Here is a 21,416-nt window from a genome sequence, read left to right on the forward strand (position 1 = left end):
GTAATCACGCCTGAGAACCAGTAACCTCACTGTGATCTGCAAACACATATACAGATATCAGAAATTGCATTCTCTAATTAACTACTTCATAAACTAAAGCAGCATTGTCACCAGTTTCACTGAATGCTAGATCTTAGTTGTACATCCTGCAAATAAGAACCCCCTTTCAATTTCCTCTTTCTTTAGCAAAGCACCAAGGAAAACAAGGACTATACAGTACAACACAATCAAGTAGTGTTTCAATGCACCAGCACAGCCTAAACCATTTACCATTTGGGATAAGAAGCTTTTGCAATGGTGCCATTCCCTGTTACAAGAATTTGTAGTAGAACGTGTATGGTTCATCAAAGAAAATATGAAATGGCATGTCAGATATCTGACCCAATTTTTATCACACAAACACAGCAACAAAAAGAGCATGTACTTGCTTAATAAGCTTAATTGAACTGACACTAAATATCAAGCACTCATTACCTACTTTTTAATTGCTGACTTGAGTGCAGTTGTTTATATTAGAAAGTTGTGGTGCATGACAATTTAGCGCATACCAAGTTTTGCTTGAAATGTCGTCCCTTCCTTGTCACGTGCAGTTCAGACACGCCGCGTGTCCCGCGCCCAGTTTCGATATCAACCTTAAAATTGGAAGTTGAATATCTCGGATAACGTGCAACTCACGCGATTTCAAAAAAAAAAAAAACGGCATGCCACAACTTGGCACACACTATATCTTTTTAATATAAACTACCTCCCTCAATAATTAAAAAGTGGATGAACGAGTTGTTAATTAACAGCGTAAATGTAATTTTGCTTGCGGCAAAGTATTTCCGCCTCGACTTCAAGTTCATGAGCGAAAATGACAGGAGCCTGACTGTCACACAACGTTTATAAAAAATATGTAATGTCCAAAAATAAAACACACACACTACATGCATGCTGTGCGACTTGATGTGTGTACTTCCTGTTACTACCAGTATCCATAGCGTGATTCAGACAAATGCATTGCTTCAATGGGCATCCAGCACACATCTAGGTGCTACGAGCCGCGACCTTGCGTAGCCAGAAGGCAACTGTGCTAATTACTTGCAAAAACGACGCAGCACGGTAGACGCCGACGCAACCAGAGACAGATGCTCTGAGCAGTATAGCGTGTGCATGACAGCATTGTGTCTTCCTACCTGCGTCCCCGTCTACCTTTGCAAGTTAATTCATTATACCTATGCTTATGGAACTATAACTTCAATTGCATTTACACCACAGAAAGGGTGTGGAACGACCAGTATGTTTAAAAGCGGACCCACTTTTACGGCGACAAGGCAATGTGCAAGTCGCTCCAAGCGACGATCTCGTGCAGCCAAGTTATAACGGCTCAACAACACAAGGCGTGCGTGGCAGGAGCACAGAATCCCGTAATGGAACGCGCATTCTTCAGCTTGTTTTCAACTGTAATCAACGCACACGGCAACCGCTCCATAGAAAGGTATAACGAAGAGCACAGAAAGCAGCGATACTAGCACAATGCATACTTTTTTAGCAGGCCCTTGCTCTTGCGCAGCATCCCTTCTGTGGTAACTGGCCGCCCGCCCAGGCACTCTTACCTGCATAAAAGTTTTCATGCACTAAGGTAACTCAGTAACGCAATTTGGTAACATTCTTGAACTCACCGAGGTGTTGTATCCGCTGCGGCGACTGTCTCGTCAAACGGCCCGCGCTTGCGCTCTTGTTCAAAGCTCGCGTCCGTTGGTTGGTGCCACGACGACGCATCGCCGCCGTCGATTCCATGTCAAACAACGACCCGAACGTCCCGACACGCGATGTAAGTAGTACGTGTTCATTCAACAACGATAACCGCACGTAATATTGATAAACACGGTAAAAATAGATGCGCGAAACACCACATCGCAGCGAGCGCAGGGAGCCTTTCAACGGAACCCGTTTGAAAACGTCACGTGTTCACTGACGTCTCTGCGCGTGCGCGTTCTTCGGTTTGAACTGATTGGCTCTCTCGCTCAGCGGGCGATTTGAATCCTTGAACTGAGTTGCGGCAACTCTCTCTCCCTTCCGTCGACTGCATCTCCCTGTTCATGGCCTCTGATACGCCGGCGCGCAATCTTGGAGGCCATAGCTTGTTCACCACTTCTTTCTCGGACGCGCGCCTGTACTGTAGTGTACAATCGGGCGGCCGCAACGGCCGCAACGCGTCAACCGCGTCTGATCGGTTCTTAATACTACTACTACTACTGCGCTTTTGCTGTTTAAAAATATACAGCATCTGTACACGAGTGGTACGTTTTAATTACTGCTAAAAGTAACAGCTGCTGTCTTTACGGCTGGCTAAGTGTGCACGTCCGTGCGTGTGCAAAACAAAAGCACGTCGAAAACCGGGGCCTTTTGACAACAAGTGTTCACTGTGCTCCTTAATACCTCTTCGCAGGCACGTAGGCAAGCCCCCCCCCCCCCCCCCCCGAAAAAAAAAAAAAGAACTCGTTTCTACGTGCCTGCCTCTTCGTATTGAGCAACGAACCAATGGCACCATCAATGCCTCGCCCTTAGTGTGATTCAGCTGCAGCTTCTTTCTTATTGATGTACTTTGTTAGCCTTAATTGATATATTCTAAGTTGGGCATGTAAGCAAGTTACTATCAATTTGAAATTGCCCATTTAAACACTATTCAAAAGTACATTGCACGTCGTCGTAATAAAAGCAGGAGAAAATACTTATTTGTTGAAAGGCGACAGCTAATCGACAAAATAGTAGTTTAACAAACTTCGTTTCTGGGCAAGTTCGTTTATATTCGAAAAGAAAGCCCACGTACTGTGTATACTGAATAGTAACAGAAACAGCAATACTGCACTGAATTCTGCTATTTATGTCTTTAAAGAGGCTGTTTTGCTGTGTTCAGCGTGACCGTTATCCCGCTTCGACATTGCGCTTTGGAGTATTCCATGAAATACGTTGTCCTTGGCAATGGACAAACGAAGGCGGAAAGACCATACGGTCCTTGCAGTTATATTAGTTTCTTTTGTGAGTTACTGTGTTCGTTAAAAGTGCGATCTATAAATACAAGACAAAATTTACAAGTTTCGATGCGTTTTATAGCATCATTGATCCCAGGAGGGTTAGAGTCAAAGAACCCGTGCATACACAAAAACTGTTCTCAGATGGTTAAATAAGACATTAGTGGTAAAGAACGATGAGAACGACCGGCGAAACCAGGAGGGAGGGGCGGGGCGGGGGGGGGGGGGGCGCGGAGCGAGCGCGCGCCTCCAGACCGGCCGTGGTTTTACAATAAAGGATCGGTCGAGAAGAGCGGACTGCGACGAATGTTCACAAAAGAAACGTGGAGTTTCAAAGGTAAGGTTGCGAGGAAGTTCTGTAGGTCCGATGCACATATGGTTGGAGAAATGAAAGGGCGTACTTACGAAAACTGCGTGCATTATACTGGTTTGTGAACGTTTTGGCCGTGGCACAGCCTTCGTGAAGACTTCGACCAGCGCGCACGCGCGTTTGTGTGTGTGTGTGTGTGTGTGTGTGTGTGTGTGTGTGTGTGTGTGTGTGTGTGTGTTTGTGTGTGTGTGTGCGTGTGCGCGCGTGCGTGCGTATATATATGTATACAAGACAGAATTTACAAGTTTCTGATGCGTTTTTATAGCATCATTGATCCCAGGAGGGTTAGAGTCAAAGAACCCGTGCAAAAAAAAGAAAATCTCTTCTCGGGTGGGTAAATAGGACATTAGTGGTAAATAACGATGAGAATGAACGACACGCACATCACAGGTGTAACCATGTGGGGGGCGGATTGAGGGGGGCGGGCGGGGCGGAGAGAGCGCGCGCCTCCAGACCGGCCGTGGTTTTACAATAAAGGATCGGTCGAGAAGAGAGTGCACTGCGAAGAGTGTTCACAAAAGAAACGTGGAGTTTCAATGGTAAGGGTACGAGGAAGTTCTGTAGGTCCGTTATAAGGGTACGAGGAAGTTCTGTAGGTCCGGTACACATATGGTTAGAGAAATGAAAGGGCGTACTTCGAAAATTGCGTGCGTTTTACTGGTTTGTGAACGTTTTGACCGTGGCACAGGCTTCGTCAGTCAGAACTTTGACCAGTGCGCACGCGCATGTGTTGCGCGTCCGTGTGTGTATTTGCGCGCGCGCGCGTGTGTGTGTGTGTGTGTGTGTGTGTGTGTGTGTGTGTGTGTGTGTGTGTGTGTGTGTGTGTGTGTGTGTGTGTGTGTGTGTGTGTGTGTGTGTGTGTGCGCGCGTTTTGGACTGACCTACAGTATCAAAAATTATGAGGCATTGATTGCACCAAGTTCCACTGGCAGTGAATAATGCCTCGATGGTATTTCGACATAATTGCGTCAATGACATTTTTATTCCAAACTATACTCAACAGAAATACTGTTGGTGAAATATTTCCTCAATTGTATTTCAAAATAATTGCGTCAATGAAATTTTTATTGCAAAGTGTTCAACAGAAATATTGTTTACGAATTATGTCCTCAATAGTATTTCGATAGAAATGAGTCAATAAAATTTTTATTGCAAAATGGTCAACAGAAATATTGTTTACGAATCATGTCCTCAATGGTATTTCGATAAAAATGAGTCAATGAAATTTTTATTGCAAAATGGTCAACAAAATTATTGTTGAGGAAATATTCCCTCAATGGTATTTCGATTGAAATGAGTCAATGAAATATTTATTGCCAAGTGCTCAACAGAATTATTGTCGACGAAATATTCCCTCAACGGTATTTCAATAGAAATGAGTCAATGATATTTTTATTGCGAACTGCTCAACAGAAATGTTGTTGACGAAGTATTGAAGCAAGTCAATGAGTATTGCGGAATCATTGATAATCAATAAAATCAATAATTCGATCATACTCCGGCAATGGAAAATCAACAGTCATTTTCATAAGGGTATACAGTCGAGCGCGATTTCCCATCAATTTCGTTATCGTCCGCAGGAGATAAGGGTCAACTAAGTATACGCTTGATCGCAACGAAAGGAAAGCTTAAAATTAGAGAGAAAAGGTGAAGAGTTCGTCGTAAGGGCCATTGTTGTAGCACGGAACAGCCAACGAGGGAGAGAAGATTGCGTAATCTTGATTTTCACTGTTCCGAAATGTGCCGCTATGCCGGTCTACGCTCGCGCGATAACCTTCAAATCGCGCTAGACTGTACGTATACAAGCAGCGCGGACAGTGACGTTGCTAGTTAAATCTGCTTCCGTCAGTACATGAGACATGCGGATGTGATGCAACTCACCCTCTTTTTCTGACTTGATCGCAGGGCTCCACCATTTCCAAGTGCGAGATGGAGGCCACGTCCCAATCGCTGTCCCATTGTGGAGCCCGACGACACAGCGAGAGTCTTGTGCTGGCTGCAGGACAAAGGCATCATTCCGGGTGGCACACCGGCGAACCGGCGATAGTTAAACCTATGCTATCTTAGAGATTAGTACCGATGTTTTCTTCGCCGGTAGTTTCATTTCGTGGCGCAGACGTCACCGCTTCGTCGTACACATCGCCGGGCTGAAACGATGACGTAAGCGGGTTCGGTGCCTACTGTATAACTTGTGCCCTTCGAGAGGACTGCTGCCGGGAGAAACAATGGCGATGGCTGGCTCCAACAGGCCCGAGCTCCGTCTCGCGTACCGCATCTTCGTCACTGTCAACATACTGCTCGCTGTGTACAACATGATATGCTTCCAGATGCCCCGAACGGACGTGAAGCCGTGTGTGCTAGTCGTCGCCAATCACTCGCTGCAGGACGCCGCTGAATTCGTCGCGAAGGCTTCACCACCGATGCCACCACCACAGTCACAACCGGTCAAAGCTGCGCCGGCGAACGTCGTCGACAAACCTCAGTTCCAGAACAGACAACCGCTCCAGTCAAAGGTAGCCACAACCCGCGCGCCGGACGCAGCGCGTCTCGGTCGAATCATCAGTGGCGGCGCATTTGGCAACGGGATCAACTCCACGCCAAAAAAGGAATCGGCGGTGTCGTCCAAGTACGTCGTTCAGGAGGACTTCATACCCTCGGACCTTTCTGTGCCGTTCAACGACAGCGTCACCCTCACGACGCAGGCAACGCACGAGTTCCTACAGCACGTCCCAGTACTGTGCTCCCGATGGCAAGGCCCCATCTCCGTGGCCGTCTTCGCGCCGGGCACCGACTACGCAGTCGCGCTGGACAAGATCGCCTTCCTGCGCCACTGCGACGACCCGTGCGTGAGCGCGAACGTGACGTGGCACATGGTGTACGACCGAGACCACGCGCCGCCGGCGGCAGTCGTGGTCAACTCGTCTTCTTCCGCGGACTTCCTCCAGTCCTGGAACGGCTCGTGCGCCTCGGACGCGATGGAGCGGGAGTACGCGCAGTTCCGCAAGGCGCACAAGATGACCTACCCGATCAACGTGCTCCGAAATGTCGCGCGGCGCCGGGCGCGCACGCGCTACATCCTCGCCTCGGACATCGAGCTGTACCCGAGCGCCAACGTGATTCCGCGTTTCATGAACTTGGTCGCCGAGCGCTGGCGTCGCAACGCCACCGAGGCGATGGCGCCGCAGGTGTTCGTGCTGCCCATCTTCGAGGTGCAGGCCAAGCAGCGGCCTCCGCTGACCAAGCGAGTCCTGGTCGATATGCTGCGCAACAAGTCCGCCATCTTCTTCCACAAGTGGGTCTGCGACCAGTGCCAGAAGTTCCCCAAGCGCGAGGAGTGGGTCGAGTACGTGCCGGCCGAGGACGACGTCCTGGGCATCCTCACCACGACCAAGCGCGACCGCACCAAGCGGTCCTGGGAACCCATTTACATCGGCACCAACGACGACCCTTTCTACGCCGAAGAGCTGACGTGGGAGGGCAAGCGGGACAAGATGTCGCAGGTGAGCATGACGCAGCGTTTTAAAGTGTGGCGCCTGAAGCGTATCTATGTGACTGCATTGTTCTTTAACGTTACCAGTCTCTCGAATGTTACGCTCTAAAAAGGAAGTGTGCACTTGGGGCGTCTTTCGATCCCATAACGATTATTCAGCCGAGTCTCCTTGCGTTATCGCCGCCTGCCCGGCATTTCCAGGTCACGAACGGCGCGCACGATATCAGCGGGGCATAGCATTCTTGATTGGAAAGCGGCTTGCGCCGAGTTTTCAGGGAACAAGCGATCCAGATGACGGCTGCAAGTTGTTGTACAAAAAGACACTTCAATCAATGCGAGCTGTTTCTAGAGTGTACGTACAGTGTTCGTGCGATAAAATTTTACCGGCATGCTGGGTAGAGTTTGCAGAGTATAGCGGGTTTGCCGCCGTTGCTGTTTACTAACTACCGTGTCCCGATCGGGCTACAGTCTTTCAGCAACCCCTGCTATTGTCAGACCTCTGACCTTGCTGACAAAGTGCCACAGATGGCGATTCATTTTCGCGCCTGTGTACAGGTTTGCCCTTCGAAAGCATCAGGGACGTCAATAAACCCATCTGTAGATGCCGCGTTGACTCAGTGCAGTTACGGTGGTCGGCTGCTGACCCGAAAGCTGCGAGCTAGATCACGGCCGGGGCGATCGCATCTCGATGGAGGCGAAATGGTGGAGGCCCGTGTACTGTGCGATTTCAGTGCACGTTAAAGAACCCCAGGTGGTTGAAATTATGCGGAGCGTTCCACTGCGTTGTCTATAATCGTGTGAGTCACTTTGGGACGTTAAATCCCACAGAACAACCTTAACCCACCTGTGCTTTCACGGAAGTATGAGCTATTTGCAATTCTGAACGCAGAGAATTCACCCATGGGTGCATGTTTTCGTCTGTCAAGGTACTCAGTTTATTGAATAAGCTTTTATTGAAACCAGCAGTTTAGCTGACTGGGCCTAGGCCTCCCACGTGGGGACGTCGAGGTCTTGTCTCTTCGCCGCCTCGGGGGCTTCCTGGGTAGCCCAAAGTTGGACGTCGAGGTGGGAGCTGCGCAGGGTGGCGTACCGATCAAAGAGGTTTTTCTTCCATGCTGTATGACGCGCATTTATAGCTACACAGCGGACTAGCAGGGAAAGGAAACACAGTATATGCCGATACATTCACGTTGATTCACACAGTATCATTCGCATTCGGAACGTGCTTGGAGAAATGCATGCATTCCATGCTGCTGTTAGGATTTTCGAACGTGGTTATAGCGCTTCTGATGCAGCAACACATGTCACCTACTGTTTCTTAGAGCTGTCGATAAGTCATTCAGATAACTTCGGTGACGACGGCCTGTCGCTAAATTTAGCTAGAGAAAGAGAGAAAGGAAATACAGGGAGGTTAACCAGAGGAAGCCTCCGGTTCGTTACCCTGCACTTGGAAAGGGCATGTAAAAGAATGAAAGAGAAGAAGAAGAGTCTGTGACGACAGTAGATGACAAAACAAACTAAACAGTCCTGACTTTAGAACACACCAACATTGTCTACAAATAGTCACAGTTTGTCATTCAGTCCGGTTTCTCGAAGAAACCGCAACAACTCCCTCGGAGCGGCTCGTCCAGAGGGCTTGCAATTCGGCGGACAGGCCCGCCCTTTCTGTCCCCACCTGAGTGCAGCCCGCAGCCGACCCTCCCCTTTGAAGGGAATCGGCTCCCTAGGACAATTTATGAATAAAGTTCATTGACTTAAGAGCGGCTCGTGTTGAAGACCGGGTATAGGCCAGTGCCCTAGGATTTTGTTCTCTGTGAGAGGGTGGTTGTCCTGAGCGTGCGCCGTTTTAAGACAGCGATCGTTACAAATGCGAAAAATCGGTATAGTGCTACTAAGTGGCCGCCAGACGCGCGATTTAATCGCATGGCGCGAGGCTACGCACACTGAGTTTAACGTTCTAACACTTATTTCGCTCTTTCTTTGGTCCAGAGCTACGAGTTGTGCTTGCGCGGCTACGACTTCCACATCCTGGACAACGCTTTCCTGGTGCATGCACCCGGCATCAAGACCATCATCGCAAGCGAGGAGCGACGCAGGGTGCCCTTCGTGAAAGTGAACAATGCGCACCACGCGCGAATCATGAACAGCCTCAAGTCTCGCTACCCGGCGCTTGCCAAGGACTGTTAGCAAACCCCTTTTCAGTGCGTGTGTGATTGTGTGTGCTTGCGTGCCTGCGAGTGCTTGGAAAAAAACTCGTGTAATATATACAAAATCTGTGTTATATAAAGTACCTCCGCCCGTGTTTTACTTACTGCGTCTTCTCGTGGTTTCCTTGACTGAAGTCCTGCTATCATCTTTTCCAAAAGCAGAGGCTTGACACGTTTTAATTCACAGAGCTTATGCCATAGGGCATACTGGCGCCAATAATTAAATAAGAAAAGCAAAGAGCGATTGCACCACTGTTGGAAGACATGCTTTAGCACACGCAGCGCCTATGGCAGTAGCAGTAGCAGAGTGACCTAGAGGACTACTCTATAGCAGCGAGAAGCTGCCAATGGTCAGCGTAAATGTCATGCGAATCGACAACGAATTCCCGATGAGGCACTAAGGATATGTGAAAGTAATTCCTCCGGGCCGTGTAAAGTTGGCAATGGCAGTAACATACTTTAATAATGTCTTCCTTTTATTGCGATAGCAATTATACGAACACTACCGGCGCATTTTTGCCGTCACCGTGAGATTTCGTACAAAGTGCAAATGGATAACATCGCCTCGCGTGTCGTACGTTCTATGTGCGAGTGAACACGTGTGAGGACTGCCGACGGTCGCGGCTCGAACAGAGGTGAAACGCGCCAGAAAGGCGCATGGATGGGCGCCGGTGAGGGGTTGCGTCGCCCGTGGTCGCGCGTGACGTATCTTTAGAAGGGATCAGAAGACAGCTCACACATTTGTAGGCCTACATGTTGTAGGCCTACATCGCAAAGTTTGCGTTGAAGCCATAAACACACGAAGGTCGCTTCGCTCGCTGCCGTGGCCGCGTTTCCTTACGCCAGCGTCTTGTTCAGTTACATCAAGTCGCATGATAAAAAAGTGAGCTCCTAGCCTGACTTCGTATACATTACAATTTGTGATCGCATTGATTGCTTCGTCCTTGCGGCGAAACTGACTTTCTTTTCGATGCGGTAATCAATTATCTGTCCCGTACGTAAACTCGACATATCGACCGTAAAATTGGGCTGTCGTATCCAGCCATTATTTTTTTTCAGCTTCCGGCCCCGCGAAGAGTCGCACAAAGCCCGGAGTAGTGGGAGGCACCGACGCACAGCTCTGATCCTGACGTTCAAATGGCGGCAGCGGCCAGGACCGCGCAGGCGTCGGTCGTCATAGTCGCCGTCCTTCTTTCCTTTATTTTATTTCAATAAATGTTTTTAATCACCATCACCATCACCACAACCACCACCTGTGGAGGACTTGTCTGTCGCAGTTTCCTCTGTTTTTAAAGAACCTCAGCCTTATATCATTTCTTCTTAACGCTCCAATCAAGAGATAAAGATATATTAAAGAACTCCCATTATGCCCTTCTTCGGGGCGTTCTCCACCACATAACGCTTGTGTGACCATTTGCGAATTTACCAGCGTGGACACAAGAAAAGCAGCATGTTTACTTCCGGAGTGAGTAACTGGATGCTTCAAAAATAGCGGATTGTAACTGATGTACTTTTATTTTTCATTGCGATAGCAATTATATGCACAGTCTCGGCTGGCTTTTGCCGGCGCCGTCATGCACCGTATAAGTATGTATATATATATAAAAGTGCCAAAGAAAAATAATTAAGAAAAAATGCTTCCGAAGCACGGAATCAAACCAGTGACCTCTCGCTCCATAGCGCGTGGCGCTAGCCACTACGCCACAAAGCGCAGATACTTCAGGCAGCTAACGGCGAGCGTTACATACACACCCTTTACCGCCAACAGGAGTCAGAGACGGCAGGCGCTTATAAGCGGTTTTTCATTACCAGCGAGATGGCGCGAGGAGCGCAACGGGAAGTCGTCGGCCAGCTCGCTCGCTCCTTCTAATATTTGCGGAGAGAGAACCTTGCCCTTCCGTTGTCTGCTCGCGTGGTAGTTGCTGCCGGGGGTCAGATGTTAGTGCAGCGTCGCATCGCGTCCATCACGGGCCGCTTTTCTTGCTATCGCATTCATTGCTTCGCCCTTTGCGGCGAAACTGCGACTTTTTTTAAGGTAGCCTTGCAACACCTCTCTAAGTTTTCATAAAATGTAGTTTTCATAAATTAATGTAGGACTCTTTTGCATCCGAGACCTATCTGCTACAACAATTCTTGTTATTTTTTAATCCCCGAAATTGGTTGGTTGTTATAAGCGGAGTTATGCACAAACCGTGCGCTTTCTCTCTCTCTCTCTTTCGTCGCTATACGAGAGCTGTGGAAACCTCAGAAGGGGGACGGAAAAAGGTGATGCGCGGACCTAAAATTGCGTCGCCGTGTGTGATGGCCTTGAGCATTTTCTCTTTCTTTCTTGAACGTATTGGCGACTCCGTTCAAACGTGCGTGGCGCCGCCGTCATGTGGCGGCCTATCGTAGTGGCCACGGTATTATACAAGACACAGCACGTGGACTCCGGGATCGTCCGCCAGCCCATTGTCCATGAAGTAAAGCTTTACTCGCGCAGTTTATGACGACATTGCGAAGGAGACAGCAAGCAATTTTTGGCTACTTTTGAAGCAGAATTGTACATTCCCATCTGCATGCAATGCAATGATATTCGGGCCTTGATTGTGATGATGATACTCTATGCAACTCGTACTCACACTGGGAGACAGGCGAAGTACTGGACATCTGAACTTTACTATAGGTCGGCAACGCTTCTTGACTGCGCTCAAACGGCGTTGCAGAGCCCCTTTAAGAAGCTTGCTGACCTCATAAATATATTTTTACAGCACAGCTGTTGTGTTGAAGTAGCGAGGAAGCAAGGCCTCGAGGAACACAACGCACGAGACTGACGTAATGGCCGTGTAGCGATGAAAGCTCGTCCCCCCTTCGTGGAGGGAGCCTCATCGTCCCTGCAGGCATTTTCATAAAGTTCTTCTCTCTCTCTCTCTTTAGAGCTGTTGTGCTCGAGGTTTGCCAAGCGTTGTAGACGGAAAATTATCATCATCATGAACCGGAACGCGCTCTCTCACTTATTGTTGCCTTCTTCTTCAGTCCCAGAACACGTGCGCCCATTTCTACGTCGTGGGATGCAATAACCCTGATAGGCGTGAGGACGAGTACAGAGAAAGAGAAAGAAAGAAAGGGAAAGAGACAAATTCTTGGCGAAAAAAAATTCTTGCAGAGAGCAAGCGTAGTTATGTGTAGTATAGTGAAGCAAGGGGTGGAAAAGAGAGTGGTGAGAGGGTAAAAGCCTAGCCAAGCCAGGACCTATAGCTAGGTGCTCACCAGCTCTGCTGCGACCCACCCAGCCTTGCGCGACTTAGTGCAAGCTGCGCGAAAGGAAAATCAACCTAATTGCAACATCATTCGTACAATTTATACATCACCCCGACTTCACTTCTCCTTCAAGTTCCTTGTTTAACCATCAGCAAACTGGCACGTAGCTTGCAGGTGCACTAAAAAAAAAAGATTCCCGCTATGGTGGCGAGGCAAACTAACCAGATACTATGTTAAAAAAAATTGAGGCAGCTTCGCACTAGCGGTGCCAAGCCTGAAGGAAGTGCGGAGCAGAGCGGTCCTCTTTGTTTGTTTCTTTTTCTCTTTTTTTTTCTTCTTTTGTCTTTGTTTTTATCTCATCTCCCTGCTTTTTCTGTCTTCTTTTTCTCTGTTTATTTCTACTTCTTTCTTTCTCTCTCTTTCTTTTATTACTATTCTTTCCCTTTCTATCTTTCTGTATCGCTTTGCTATCTTCGTCTCTCTCTCTCTCTGTCTATTTCTCGCTTTCTTCCTCTTTCATTCTCTCTCTTTTATCTCTCTATTTCTTTCCTACTCTTTCTTTGATTCTCGCTCTTTCTCTCATTCTTTCTCTTTCTGCATATCTTTCTCTCTATTTCTCTCTTTGTCATTCTTGATACGCTCTCCCTCCCTCCTCCTCACCCCCACTTCCATTTTCTATCCCCTTGCTATACGATTATACAAGGCTATGCTGTGTTTTGTCAGCGTGCCTGGATAGCCGAGTGGTCAAGACGCTCCCCTGCGGAGCGTGGGTACGCGGGTTCGAGTCCCACCGCCTCATCAGGAATTATTTTTCGCGATGATTTTCTCTCTATGGCTTTCTTTCTTTCTGTCCCTCTGTTTCTGTCTGCCTTTCTGTCCCTCTGTTTCTTTCTTTCTTTCTTTTTTTCTCTCTGTACTCATTCTATACCCTCTCACCCATCAGGGTTATTCCAGGCCACGCCGAAGAAATTGGCGTACGTGTTTTGGGAGCGAAGCAGAAGATGAAGAAGAGGACGAAGAGGAAGATGAGTACGAAGAGAGAGCGTGGCGGTTCGTGAAGATAGTTTCTGTTCGCACTACCCGGCGCAACGAAAAGCGTTAGGAGCTCCGCTCTTAAAAAAAAAAAACAAAAAAAAACATGCTTCTGGTCGTTCGACCTTTCGCAAATCCTTCCGTATGAGTAAGTGGCAGTGTCTCACAGTCTTCATGGAATACACAAGTGGTTCAGGACGGGCTCCTCTCTAGCCCATATCCTTGCCCATATCTCACTGTCTCTACAGTTATTATCACCAAGAATTCGTTGCTTCGATAGCCTATCCCCCCTACCTTTTAGGCGTACGTGTATATTTGAGGAGTATCATCATCGCCGTACACACCAGCCAAAACGCTCGAGGCCATGTTCTTCGGCTTAGGTTGTCGGGCCTGTTTCAAATGGCTCATAAGACGACGCCTAGAAGTCGTGACGCTTTTGGTCGCCTGCCTGGTCGCCGTCCAAGCCGTCCAGCTGTACTACCGACGCGCGGCGGCACTGGAGAGTATGTCCAAGGTGTGTCCCCGCTGCCGCCAACTGCATCTCCAGACCTCCACGCGCCCAACGACGATGCAAGTCCAGCTACGACGCCGAGCGCTCGTTCAAACGCCTCCCGAACAAGAATCCTTGACGGGCGTCCACACACGCACTGCGACGGGTCCTCCGTGCATCGAGGACACGTTTGCTTCCCCGACGATCGAGGAGCGCGACCAGCAGCGCACCGCCTGCGGGCGACGGGGACGCAGGCTGCGGTGCAACTACGCGGCCGAGAATGGCGTTGACTTCGTCGTGCACGAGAACTTCATCGCGAGCGACGACTGCCCGCCAGCTTACGCCGAGAACGTCACGCTGGTCACGCACACGACGTACGGGTTCCTGCGGCACGTCGCGGGCCTGTGCGACCGCTGGCAGGGACCGCTGTCTGTGGCCGTGTACGTGCCGGGCACCGACTTCGATGAGGCGCTCGCCTGGATCGACTTCCTGCGCCGCTGTGGTCGCAATCCGTGCGTGAGGAGATCAGTAACGTGGCATCTCGTCTACGATCGAGGTGTCGTATACAATTACGTATTTGCGATGTATATGTATATCGTTGTCTTAAAGCATTATGCACAGAGTGTATTCATTCATAATACCAGAAAGAAACCAACACAACCGATTCGTTCGAACATGCGAACAATGGAGGAAGATTACATCACTTCGTTGAATAGCGTCACAGTAAAACACCTGATCACAACGTAACAGTAGTTTTGGTAAACAGGTTAGCTGCGCGACACCTTAGCACACAAAAAAAGCAACCTTGATTGAACAGCTTGCCACACCTTACCCGCCAATGTGATCTGGTGGTTATGGTGCTCGAGTGCTGACCCAAAGGTCGCGGGATCGAATCCCGGCCGCGGCGGCCACATTTTCGATGGAGGCGAGAATGCTTGAGGCCCGTGTATTTAGTTTCACGTCGAAGCGTCGCGCGAGGGAAAACAGGACACAGTAAAGAGCACACAGGACAGGCGCTGACTGGGAACTAAAGTTTAACGGAAAGAAAATCCGCATCTTATAGCTGGCAATGACAACACCGATCTGACATCACTTGAACGTGATGTGAGATCGGTGTTATCATTGCCAGAAAACAGGGGTTATCCAAACCAGAAAACAGGGGTTAGGCCAGACGAGAAAACAGGGGTCATCTACAGAACTGCATTTCTGTAGATAATCCCTGTTTTCTGGCTCTACGCAAGTGCTTACAGCCTGTTTGATTCTGTTTTGGTTTTGTTTCTTTGGTTTTTCATGGACGTTCACGTGATGTGAAATTGGTGTCGTCATTCCCAACTATAAGATGCGCATTTTCTTTCCATTAAACTTTAGTTCCCAGTAATGGCGCCTGTCCTGTGTGTTCTTTACTGTGTCCTGTTTTTCCTCGCGCTACGCTTCGACATGAATCTATACCAACTCGTTCATCATCATGAGCCTGTCCATGCCCACTGCAGGGCAAAGGCCTCTCCCATGTTCCGCCAATCAACCAGGTACTGTGCTTGCTGCGGCCATGTTATAGCCGCAACCTTGTAAATCTCGTCTGTCCACCTAACTTTCTATCTCCCCCATGCGCGTTTTCCTTCTCTTGGAATCAAGTCAGTTACTTTTAATGACCGTTAAACCCCAAGAATTATGTAACACAGCTTGGCACACCGTAACGGCAGCCTTGGTGGAGGTGCTTGGCGTAAAGTGCGCTAGCGTGCCGCTACTGCAGCCTCGATGAAACAGCTTCACTGTAAAGCACAGCAGCGCACCGTAATAGGAACAGCCTCACTGCAAAACACCTTTACACACCGAAATAGCCGCTTAGGTGGAACACCTTCACTGCATAACACCTTAGCGCACCGCAACAGCTGTATTGGTGAACAGCATCATTATGAAATAGCTAGTCGCATCGTAACGGCAGCCTAGATGGGAAATCTTCACTGTAAAACACCTTAGCACAACTATGACAAGACCACCTTCGTGGAGAGCTTCTGTGAAAAGCAACTTGCACGCACATAGCACCTTCGCAGAAACAGCTTCAATAAAACTCCTTAACGCACTCTTGTGACTTGAAGATGCAAGCATGAAATGGCTACCGGCAAAGCAGATTGATTAGAGATGATACTATAGCCGCAATCTTAAAACCAGCGCCGCGACACTCATGGACCACTGGCGTAGAAAAGAGCACAGGCAACCCTGTCGCAGAGCCAAAAGATTGCAATGAAGTGTATGGTGCCCTGTATGTTTCATTGAAGCGCACATAGCAAGTGTAGTGCTTCCAAATGTTTTATTTACTTAATTTTTTTTTGCATCGTCGGTATAGAAAGCATTCGTATGCTTCAGTTCACATTGAGAAAGCATGTGCGCGTGTCCTAGTGGTCTGGCATTCGTACCGGGGGAACCCTGGTTCAAACCTCAGGCCCAGAAAGAAAATTTATTTAGTTTTATTTATTATTTTGGGGCACGCCAGCCCTGGATGAGGAGGGTTTTTGGGTGAGCGCGTGACGTGCTTTTTTCCCGCGGCGTTGGTCTTTTTTTTTGGGGGGGGGGGGGCACCACCATCACCAGCTTTACAGGTCAGTCAGTAAAAGAAAGATAGAAAGGTAGAGGAAAGACAGGAAGGTGAACCAGGAAGAACTCCGGTTGGCTACCCTGTACTGGGGAAGGGGAAAGGGGGTGCAAAAGAATCAAAGAGAATGACAGTCTCTAACGACACTACAATATCACTGTCTAAAAGCATTGTGTGAGACCAGTCATAACTTGTCGTTCAGTCCGGTTTGCCGAATAAACCGCAGCGACGCCCTCATAACCGCTCGCGCTGAAGACCTGGTAGGCCTGTGCCCTAGGATTGCCTAGTGCGGCCCAATGCGGCTGAGAGGGCTGCTCTTTGGGTGTCAAGACGGGTGCATTCGCAGAGCATGTGCGCGATTGTTTCGCTGCACCCCAGAGTTCACACAAATGGCTATCAGCCAATGCAATGGTGAATGAATATGCATTCGAGAATGCCACTCCAAGCCAGAGACGGACGAGCAGGGTAAAATCACGTCTTAATAGGTTGGAACTCGGATGGTACCTGTAATTGAAGATCTGGGTCTAAAGCATGTAGGCGTGGACTTGTAAACGTCCGTGAATTCCACCGGCCCAGCGTTAGATGACGTGCTAGCACACGACGGCGTTTTCCTGCGTCAGATCTTGATAGCGGGATGGCGACGCCGCTGACGCCATCGTGGGCGGATCGGCCAGCTGCATCCGCTTGATCAATGCCCTGAAATCCGCAGAGACTTGGTATCCACTGGAATATTATGCTGTGCCCTTTCCCTATGGCTTCATGGTGAAAGTGCCTGATTTCCGCAACGAGTTGCTCATGTGAGCCGTGACGTAACGCAGAAAGCAAACTTTTTAGGGCTGGCTGCTTTGCAATCATAGAGGAGACCACAAATTAGTCAATACAAGCTTCCTTTGAAAATGGAGAGGGTGTGGACATGCAGGTGTTGCCGCTCGCTGTGCTTGATGTTCTGTGGTGAACAAAAGTCACGTGCCCAATGTGGCATCCCCTATCTGCACCCCTGGATCCGTGCAGAAATACGACAGTACGATTCCTGATGAGCACAAGGTCGATAGCTTGACTTTCGGGTCGCTATTTAATAACTAAACATTATATATATATATATATATATATATATATATATATATATATATATATATATATATATATATATATATATATATATATATATATATATATAGATATAGATATAGATATGGTAGCTTCGCACTAGTGATATCAAGCCTGAAGGAAGAACGGAGCTGGGTGGCCTTTCTTGTTTCTCTTTATTTTTTTTTCTTTCCTTCTTTTCTGTCTTTCTCTTTCTCTCTGTTCCTTGTATTTGCTTTTTCTTGTACTTGTTGCTCTCTATTTCTTTCTTTCTCTCTCTCTTTCTTTATCTTTCGGGCTTGCTCTCTGTTTTTCCTATCTCTTTTACTGCGTCACTTACCCCCACTCTTCACCTCTTTTCCCAACTCAACAATCTCTCTCTCTCTTTTTCTTGCATTTTTCTTCCTTTCTCTTTCTATGTCTTTCTCTGTCTCTCTCTCTCTCACGTGTTTCAGGTGCTACTTTTCGCCGAGCAGAATTTTTTTTTTAACGCTCGCACCTGCTGTATTCGGTAGCCGGGCATGCCCAATTCCTGTGGTGCGTACCAACCTGTGGTTTTCTGCGGAGACCAATGTTTTTACGCTCGGCTTAGACTGCTCCGCGGTTCAAAGGCACTGTTCCTATAGAATGCACACAACCAACACTACGTAGATAAAGGAGGTGTCGACACAACGCGGTACATTTAATGAAGTTCCGTCCGCAACGCAGAGCACACTCCGGTGCCGCTTGAGCCGGGATCCTCGCAACCGTCAAACATCACAGACGCCCGCGGGAATCTCTCGTGCTCATCTGTCCCCCCGCTGCTGAAAGACGCCTACAGCTTTCGGCGAAGCCGAAAAATACCGTACCCCGTCAATGTTCTGCGCAACGTGGCCCGAAAGCTGGCTCCGACCCACTACGTCCTCGTGCTGAACGTGCGCCTCTACCCAAGCCTGGACATTGTACCACGATTCATGAGTGAGTGTACAGCCAAATTGAATGAATGAATTCACTGTGGCCTTATGACTCGTACCCTGCCGTCTTTGTTTATTTACCTTGGCCTTTTGCAGATTAGTGGTTCCTTGTTTTCTAAAACCGAAAACTTCCACGACATCTGAACATCTGTAGTAGCGAGACGTACCGCGAGACAAACTGGACACAGGGAAGAAGGTACAGGACGGGCGCTGTCCTGTGTCCATTTCCCTGTGCCCAGTTTTCTTCGCGCTACGTCGTCTCATCATGAACTTAAACCATCTCGCCCAGTTCACCATGTTACTTCAGGATATCTGTCACTCAGAAAGTCGTTGAATAGTTTCTGAATAGCATCGCGCAATAAAAAAAAAGCAAAAAAAGAAAAGAACTGGCCGGCCCAGCCAAGCGGGATTTAAGTTGCGCGAAGTTTCTTTGAGTCGTGCACGGATGAGATTTTCCTATGCTTTACGTTTATGCGTAAACTCCTGTATGTTTACATATCTCATTATACCCGCGCTACGCGTATGCTGTGAAAACTCTCGAGTGCACGTATTTCAACCAAGATCATGCAAAGTCATTCGCATGGCCACGCAGTGTGAAGTGCTAGAAAGTTTCAACACAGAACCTTGCGAAATCAAACATCGGACATTTTAAAATGCACAATAACATAACGTTATAGACATTTTGTAAAAGTATAGTGCCTTGAAGATAGCAAGTATTCAATTTTGCAATCTCCAAGCCCAGTCTGCAAACTATATGAAAAAATACTCAACACACATGTTTTAACGTAACGCAAATGGGGTCACGAGCTGAATGCGATATACAACGGCAACGCAGCGCTATTTATAGTGCAACTTAGTCTAATTACTAAGCTAGTTACTAAAGAAATTAGTGCAAAACTTAAGACACGGACACAGCGACACTATTCCAGACGAGATTGCAACGACACTAGTTTTGTTAAAAGCGAACTAGTGCGCCAGTTATTCACGTCTCCGAAATTGGAAGCAAAGCCAACGGCCCGTCTACTTTCCTCATTTATTTCCTCTCCCTACCTCGGTAGGAGGGTACTTTGGTTGCCACTCTGCAAGACATGCATTCGCTCCGTCAAACCGAGGAGTAGGCAGCAAGTTTCGCACGAAGTACGGCCCTATTTAGAGCAAAAGCTCCACTCCTCTATGCCTCCCAAGGTCATTCGCCGCGTCGCAATGACCTTGAGTCGCCGAAGCGCGAGTGTAGCAGGCGTGACGTCACGCCACGTGATCCGCTGAGGAGAGGCGTTGCGTCTGTTGCGTCTACACTCGCTCGGAGCCTCGCCAGCCTCGCCGCTGTAGTATTGGCCTCGAGGGCCACCACAGGAGAGACCGGCGCTGCTATCGCTGTGACGTGGAAAACGACATCACGTGACTCATTTGCCGCCGAAAGCTTTGCCAACGCTGCTCGCTGCATCTCACGCCCGAGGTTGAAGCTTTGTTTTTTCTTCAGCATGATCTATTGCACTGTGCCGCAGCGCCGAACGTATTCGACCGAGCCCGGTGTGAGTTTCCACGCATACCAAGAAGCAGCTAGATGCGTGGTTGATAAAGCTTCGAATGGGGAAGCAACCCAGCATCCATTATCGCGTGTGTAGCAAGCACTTTCGCGAAGAAGATTTTGTGTACTGCGTTGGAGCTAAAATATTTTAGTTCGGTAAGTACTACGTGAGACTTCCCGTGACTGTACAGATAGGAATTTACGACATTTATTCACGCCAGGCTCGAAAAGACGGTGCCTGATTCCCGAAGCAGTGTCGTCGCAAAAGCTTCCTGTCCGGCCCTTGGACCGTCCACAACACACCGAGCGTCGCCGGAAGGCACTCGGCACAAGGGCGGCGAGAGTGACTTTGTTTCGATGTTGTTCTTTTACGCTGCATGTTCGGACGTGGTCGGCCTCATAGACTGCCTCTCCTTCCGTTAGCAGCCGCGATGTGCTGAACTACTGGTCAACGAACTCGTTGATGCCAGAGACCGGCAGAGTCACTGAAAACGAGATACGGTAATTGTAATTAGTAGTCGAACAAGCGACTCACACATGCTGGCATGATATCACATCAGTCAATGTACCCCTCGCAGAGAAGCACACGAAGCGGAAGCGTGGATAAAGGAGACAAAAATATATGTGCGGTTGAACTTCCACTTACTAAAATATATCTGTTACCTCACCACGGTAACAGATATATTTGTCGTGTACATTACTGTTATTGCGGCAAAATAACTTATGGCTACCTTTACGAAAGATCTCGCGAACGTAATAACCAATGTCGAAGCATCGTTTGCACTCGGCCATTTGATTACGCGCTGAAAACTAGAGCGAGACGTTGCCGTGAATTGTGCGCGGCAGTCCGCGCCGATCGAAATGGTACCTCTCGGCCGCGCAACTTCCACGTAAAAGCAAGAGATAGGTGCGCGATGTCGCGCTTGCCTCACTAAAGATAAATGTACACGAGATGCGAGGATGCTTCGAGTTACACATTATTAGGTAAATCACATAACTCACCTTTTACAAGAGTGGCCTCTTCACGTTCGGTGTACATGGCTCCGCGCGCACTCGCTCCGTCGAGAGTGCACGACGCGACGATGACAGCGCGTTGCCTCACGAAAAACCTTTGCTGGCAAACACACTGATTGCTTCACAGCTAATACATGTGCATTCAACGCTTGCAAAACGAGAAAAACCGCGGCTGAACACTGGCGACGTCGTACACGCCACGCACTCTGTACCGCGTGATGCCGTTTTCTACGTCACAGAGAGATTCCGGCAGACGGCGCCACGTTATGTTCTCGCCGCCAATACCACGCGACTAGGCGAAGGTAAACCACCAACAGGCGCTGGCGTGCTCTTCTTCGTGTCTTTCCGCTATCCCCAGCGGCCGTCGTGATGTCATCTCTCCAATTAGGTGACGTCATGAGC

General features: G+C 48.6%; 1 protein-coding gene across 2 annotated transcripts in view; it reads left to right on the forward strand.

Annotated features, from left to right (window-relative positions):
* LOC119390192 (beta-1,4-glucuronyltransferase 1) overlaps positions 1-9,181 on the forward strand; it is a 106,579-nt gene extending 97,398 nt beyond the window's left edge. For both annotated transcript variants that reach the window (XM_037657759.2, XM_037657758.2), the window contains exons 2-3: positions 5,290-6,884; positions 8,864-9,181. In XM_037657759.2, the coding sequence (XP_037513687.1) occupies positions 5,610-6,884; positions 8,864-9,061 (1,473 nt within the window). In that variant the 5' untranslated portion in view covers positions 5,290-5,609 and the 3' untranslated portion in view covers positions 9,062-9,181. The remainder of the gene's footprint in view (positions 1-5,289; positions 6,885-8,863) is intronic.
* The last annotated feature ends 12,235 nt before the right edge of the window (positions 9,182-21,416 follow it).

The sequence above is a fragment of the Rhipicephalus sanguineus genome, chromosome 4 (assembly GCF_013339695.2).
Source record: "Rhipicephalus sanguineus isolate Rsan-2018 chromosome 4, BIME_Rsan_1.4, whole genome shotgun sequence".
NCBI classification, from domain to species: Eukaryota; Metazoa; Arthropoda; class Arachnida; order Ixodida; family Ixodidae; genus Rhipicephalus; species Rhipicephalus sanguineus.